Raw genomic sequence first — 6,930 nt, 5'->3', positions numbered from 1 at the left:
AACTGGTAGTGTTTATTCTCAAATATCTTCTCAGCATGCATTGATGGTTGAAAGTAATAAAAAATATATGAAAATGTTAGTTGATATTGTTTTATTTATAAGTTGTCAAGGAATTGGTTTAAGGGGACACGACGAGACAAAAGATTCTTTAAATCAAGGTATTGAACTAACAACTAAAAAGTAATAAATAATATTATTAATAGTCTCAAATGATCTTAAATGTAAAATATCTAATTATGATAATTATTTGCAAAAAATTAATATATTTTTAGGAAACTTTAAAGAATTATGTAAATTGTTAGCAAAAAGTAATGAGGAATTTGGAAAAAAATTTAATCTTAAAACCAATTACTCAAGTCATATAATTCAAGATGAACTTATAAATATATGTGCAGATGTTGTGAAAGAAATAATTGTGAAAGATATTGAAGACGTTGAGGTGTTTGGAATTATGTGTGATGAAGCAAGGTGAAGTATAAATTATGTTTTATACATGGACTTCTAAATTTATTTTTATTAAATTAATTTATAGGTGTTACAAACAAGAACAAATGGCATTATGTGTTAGATATGTTAAAAATCTAGATGTTGTTGAGAGATTTCTCGGTTTTATAGATTGTTCTAAGAATCAAGATGCTGAAAGTTTATATCATTACATATTATGGTACCTAAAAAAGTGTAAACTTAGTTCTAAACCACAAATAGTTGCTCAGTCATATGACGGTGCAAATGTTATGTCTGGGAAATTTAATGGACTACAAAATAAAATAAAAAATCAATATCCTTATGCTATTTATACCCACTGTATGGCTCATAAAATGAACCTCATTGTAATTGATATGTGTAAATATGTAAAGGTAATGAATACTTATATACATTTTAGATCTTCATGATTTTATTTATTACTTATATTAATATTAGGAAACAAGGCATGTGTTCAACACTTTAGAATCCCTGTACGTACATTTTTCTCATCCGTCGAAAAATCAAAAATTAACTGAGATTCAAACTAAACTAGGAATAAAACATACGACAATGATTAGACTTAGTGACACTAGATGGAATTGCCGTTATCGAAATATAGAGTCTGTTAAAAACAGTTATAAAGCAATTATTCAAGCTTTAGAAGAAGAAATTGAAAATGAAGAAGATAGAGGAGTAAATGAAGCAATTGGTATAATATAATAAGTAATAATTAATGATTCCAAAGTATTTAAATTCCAATATTTTTATTTTAGGTATATTAACAAATTTAAAAAGTGGACGATTTATAGTTTATTTATTTATCTTACATAAAGTATTAATTAATATTAATATTGTTTCTAACAAATTTCAAGAAAAAAATGCAACCTTAGGGGAATCTAAAAATATTATTGAAGGTATGATGATGACTTTTAAAAATTCTAGAACAACAGAGTATTTTTCTAAGCTTTGGTGTGAAATAGAAATCTTTGCTAAAGACAACGGAATATCAATACAAACACCATCTATAGGTAAGATTTAATAACATATTATATTTATTTATAATTATAATAATTTTAAGTTAATATTTACTTAATTAGGATGCAAAAGAAAAAGACAAGAGCCACACAATCTTAAACATTTTGATACTACTGTAACCACTAGTGCTGAACAAAATATTAATGACACCATTGAAACCATTGAAGATTATTTTAAAAAAAATGCTTTCTTTCCTGTATTTGATGCTATCTTGATAAATCTGGAAAAAAGATTTTCTACTGAAAGCCTTCAAATGGCTACAGCTGTTGATCAATTTTTTCAATTAAACTTTGAGGAAAGTCTTTTCTTTGTAGATCATTATAAAGTAAGTATTGTATCGGTTTCTGAAAATTAATTTTTACTTACCTATGCTCTAGTTATCTAGTTTTATTAAAAGTGAACCTGTATTTTGTATATTTTTCAGGATTTGATGAATGTATCTAAAAATGTATTACAGTCAGAAATAGAAGTGGCAAAGAATTGTATATTGCAGTCTACTGATGAAAATTATATAACTTTAAATGATGTGAAAAAGGTTTTAACAAAACAGACTTTCCCTAATTTATATAAACTATTTCAAGTTGCTTTAACAATTCCTATAAGTTCCTCCACTTGTGAAAGGAGTTTTTCAGCCATGCGTAGAATAAAAACTTGGCTTCGAGCTTCTATGCTGCAGGAAAGGTTCAACAACACCTCAATATTATATATTGAAAAAGAAATTTCTAAATCTATTAATACTGAAACAATTGTTAATATATTTGCACAAAAAAATAGATATATACAATTAAAATAAAAATTATTTAGTAGCTATTCAATATTTTATTATTTTTTTTGTTCCTATTACCTATATTATAATATATATTTGGTGCCTCAGCTAAAATCAAATAGGAGTAGCCACTACAGTTAGTAGGTGGAAGCGTCGGAAGTGACTAAAAATATTTGTTTCCGCTAATGAATAAGACAAAAATGTTAAGCCCCCCCACAGATGAAACCAAATATCCGCCTATGCCTTATCGTTATGGGGTAGGTCCTACTATAATATGGTTATTACTCGTTACCTAATTATAATTGTCCGGTTGCTTTTTGCAAGGTTAATAGATAAATTATTTTTTAATCTAGTTTAATAATTATTTATGAAAATCTTGAGATTTTAGACGTGTCAGTCCATACCGCGAACTGCGAAGGAACAGAGTCCGAAACTACGACAAAACGTAGGTAAAGGGTAAACAAGTTCTGGTTACTATACGTACCAATAGGTAATTATTGAATTTTTTTTTTCAAATAAATCATTTTTTGTTTTACCGGAATTTTTTGCGATTGATTTTTCCAATGCTTTGAATTTTTTTTTCATCCCGATTTGACTATACGCCTAGTAAATAATAATAATAATAATAAATATAATCACGAGAATACGTCAACGAACGATACAGTTAGTAGTGTGGACCAAATGAACCGTAGGCCGTTTAAACGTTATCTATAACGCTTATCAGTATTCAGTAGTGATGCCGATCGATTGAGCGAGCGTAAGCGGAGCTGTTGATTCGATATTTCGTCCGGGTCGACACCCGACGCCACACGCGTTTTACTTTGCCTCGTCGGTAACTCCGATCAATCATCGATGTCACGTCTTTGAATCATTTTGTCCGTCGCCCTATACCGCACTTTTCCGTACATTGAGGCGTTTGAAACTCGTCGTTTTGTGCCAACATGTCTTATCAGCTATACAGAAACACGACTTTGGGGAATACTCTACAAGAGAGCATTGATGAAATGATTCAGGTAATGTATACTTCTCGGTCGATATTATGGACCGTTCGCTAACGCATTATTACCTAATAACATACTAATTGGAATGTACATTTTGGTTTTTCAGTATGGTCAAATAACACCCGCTCTCGGCATGAAAATCCTGCTGCAATTCGATAAGTCAGTAAACAATTCGTTGGCTACTCGAGTCAAGTCTAAAATTACATTTAAGGTAAATTGTTTAATGTTTATGTAAAGAACTAAAAATTAATAGGTAGTTCATAGTGTAGAACATTAATAAATATAACTATATAAGCCCCACAAATGTAAATACTTCCACACTTTTACATAACGTTGAAGGGTCGGTTGGCTAATATGAACTCTGTTTTATATTATACCTATTTCAAGAGTTGACAAAAATTATCCAAATAATTATATAGAAAATATACATTAATTTGATAAATTAAATAATATATTCATATATATTTATAAATAAATAAATATAAATATTTAATTCAATTTTTTACATGTTCTTCATAAAATTCAATCATTTTTATATTTTATACAAGTATTTTTGTTGGCTAATTATTTTGTTTAGAATCTGTAAATTAAGTATTTAGTTAGTTAGGCTAAGATTAATATATGATAAAAATGTCTAATTATATAAATGTACCTATCTGTAGTATTAAAAATGGCCAAAATATGTAATAAATTATTTAACATCAGTAATATAATATTGAATTAAATCAATTTCTTTAAAATTTTTATGAAATACATTTGTTTTTAATGTTTTTATGTTCAGCCATTGCAAATTAAGATGAAAAACAATTTTCTATTAAGTTTTCAAAAATAAAGAAAAAAAATATTATCTACATTATATATTTTACATCAAAAAAGTCAAATAATTATTTTGAATTCCCGAATAGTCAAATCACTTGCATTACATGCATTGTAGTAAAATATATTATTAAAATTAGAAAATGTTGCATTTGGAAAATCACAGATAACATTACAATATTAATTGTAATTGGTTGTGTTGCTTTTGATATTATTTTGTTTTTATTAAATCGGGATCAATGAAGAAGTTTACTCAACACAAGCCGCAAGTAATGAGACTGTTATATATATCCAATTGTTTTCATAGTAATTTTGCATTCCATTTCGATATCAAATGTAGTGATATAGCTAAACACTTTTTCTTGGGTAGATCCAATATTTTGATGTAAAGATTATTAATGAATATTTTTATCAAATAAAAATGTAACTGACTATTGTATATTATAAACATTTATTTTAAAATGTAAAACAAATAGTACCTATCAATTGTATAATTGTCTTATAAACTACACATTTGATACAATATAAAATATTTTTTTTGGATGAAAAGTGGGTAGGCTCAGGCCTACCCGTTGCTATGCCACTGATAAAATGTTGTCAATAAATGATTGAATAGAAACAGATAATCTAAAGTCATTATGACATTGTAATAAAATATATTACACTATACTTAAAATAAAATACATATGAGTATTTTAAATTTGTAATATTTTATATACTCATTTCTTGCTTAAAAATTAAAATATTGTAAAAAATCTAATATTTAATTATTGATAATGTTCTTACTTTTAATTTTGATAATTGGTGAATTCTCTCTAATATTAAATTTAATTACACATAATGAATTATTTAAGACAACACACGTGGGTTAGCTGTAGCACTCTCTTAATGACTGAAATATTGTCTAGCGTTATTCATTACTAGGGAACGGATGCTACTATATTTATATATTTCTTTTTTTTTTACATTTTCTCATTGTTTTTGATACATTTCAATAAAAATAAGTTCATATTAATGTGCATATTTGGTATTTGCTTTTCTATTACATTAAAATCTGTTCCGTATTTATTATCTGTGTATTTTATTATATAAGTATTTTAAACTTAAAAACCAATCATAATTATGGTGAATACACAAGATTCATAATTTTAAATGTTATAAAACACTTTATTTTGATTTCACAACATTGAAATCATTACCATTAGATTTAGAATTTCTTTTTACCTATGATTTTTATTATGTTACATGTAATATGTGCAATGTGCATTTGATATTTTTTCGAAATCCAAACTTGACCAAATTTGTAGTAAATTTACTTCTTTAAACATTGATATTTTACTATTTTGTTTTGACCCTGTCGCCCTAGCTTAAACAGACTAAGCAATAATATGGCCCTATATAAGTTGTTGATATTTCTGAATTTAGTTATATAGTGTAAAATAATAATAACGAGTATTAATAAGTTACCACATTGATACATTGCACCAATATAATCAAATTTGTAGATAACATTATTCAAATTATTTTATATAATATTAAATGATTATTTGGGGTATCCATTTAACTGTGTAAAATGAAAATATATTTTGCATTTACTTACTAGTTCTATTTATATTTTTAAAATAAATAAAAATAGAATTATACATTTCTGAACAAGTAACTCATATTCTATAGGCAATATCTTGTTATACAGTAACAATTATTAAATTACAATTTAAACAATGATAATACAAAATGTGTACCTGATTTAGATAGACCTTGAATAACTATTTTATAAGTGATAAACACTAAGAGTTTCAAAACAATGTAAGTGTTAATAAAAGTTTTTTTTTTACCCAAAAATAAATTATTTGATTATATAACTATTATTTGTTAACATTTTTTCAATATTAATTTCTTGATTCAATATCAGTTTTTCAAATTATTTTTTAGAAACATTTTATATAGCTTGAGGGTTTTTTGCTAAGCGTTTTTGAAAATTATAGAACTTTGTTTAACTATTAATATCTAGCTTAAATAATCTGGTTAAGAGGTATTATTTATGTATAATATTTTAAACATTTGTTCTATTTGGTATTCTAGGCTGGAAAAATGGACACCTATAGATTTTGTGACAATGTTTGGACATTTATGTTAAGTGATGTAGAGTTCAAAGAAACACAAGAAATGGCTAAAGTCGAAAAATTGAAAATTGTTGCATGTGATGGAAAAAGTAAATATTTTTATCTTGTTTTACTAATTAATACAATGTAGTTATCTTATTAATGATTAATTTTACATTTTCAGGTGTAACTGATGAAAATTCAAAGAAAAATTAATATTGACTGTTTTAAAAGTTACTATTATTACTATTATTATTAATTTCTACTCTCACAAAATATTGTTGATGTACTTATATAACATTGTTGATGTACTTATTTTTCGTGTATTATCTACATTTTCGAATTTAATTTAATTAGCTGAAACTGCTTAGAACTTTGTGACTTTATTTTTGCATTTAGTATTTCAAATAAATTGTGAAAATTAATTGATTCAACAAATCAAAAATGTATTAGTTAATTTAAAAATTTAACCTTTCAATAAAACTAAATTTAGCTCTTTATATTTTTTATTTCTTTAACTAGATAAAATTGGATATGGTTTTGATTTTACCAAAGTTAATTAAATACTCAAAATTCTACAAAAACATTAAATATATCTACAAATTAAGGTAGAGATAGAACATATAGTATTGATTGAATAGTAATGTTATTATACTTGCATATTTTTAGCTACTGTAAATTTATTGCTAAATTAACTTAAAATATGTATTATTAAACTATGAATATAGGAAATTAGTATATTTAT

General features: G+C 25.4%; 2 protein-coding genes across 2 annotated transcripts; both read left to right on the top strand.

The window, feature by feature from the left end:
• Nucleotides 1-1,570: 1,570 nt before the first annotated feature.
• Nucleotides 1,571-2,293, top strand: LOC126552920 (uncharacterized). Its single transcript, XM_050208069.1, has 2 exons — nucleotides 1,571-1,825; nucleotides 1,925-2,293. Exons 1-2 carry the CDS (start codon nucleotides 1,754-1,756, stop codon nucleotides 2,291-2,293), a joined length of 441 nt encoding a protein of 146 aa, XP_050064026.1. The 5' UTR covers nucleotides 1,571-1,753.
• Nucleotides 2,294-2,998: 705 nt separating this feature from the next.
• Nucleotides 2,999-6,685, top strand: LOC114127780 (transcription initiation factor IIA subunit 2). The gene is made up of 4 exons (XM_027992103.2): nucleotides 2,999-3,279; nucleotides 3,374-3,478; nucleotides 6,166-6,295; nucleotides 6,370-6,685. Exons 1-4 carry the CDS (start codon nucleotides 3,208-3,210, stop codon nucleotides 6,399-6,401), a joined length of 339 nt encoding a protein of 112 aa, XP_027847904.1. The 5' UTR covers nucleotides 2,999-3,207; the 3' UTR covers nucleotides 6,402-6,685.
• The last annotated feature ends 245 nt before the right edge of the window (nucleotides 6,686-6,930 follow it).

Source organism: Aphis gossypii, chromosome X (assembly GCF_020184175.1).
Source record: "Aphis gossypii isolate Hap1 chromosome X, ASM2018417v2, whole genome shotgun sequence".
In the NCBI taxonomy this organism is placed as follows: domain Eukaryota; kingdom Metazoa; phylum Arthropoda; class Insecta; order Hemiptera; family Aphididae; genus Aphis; species Aphis gossypii.
The sequence above is the reverse complement of the archived record's forward strand: the minus strand, read 5'-3'. Positions and strand labels throughout refer to the sequence as shown.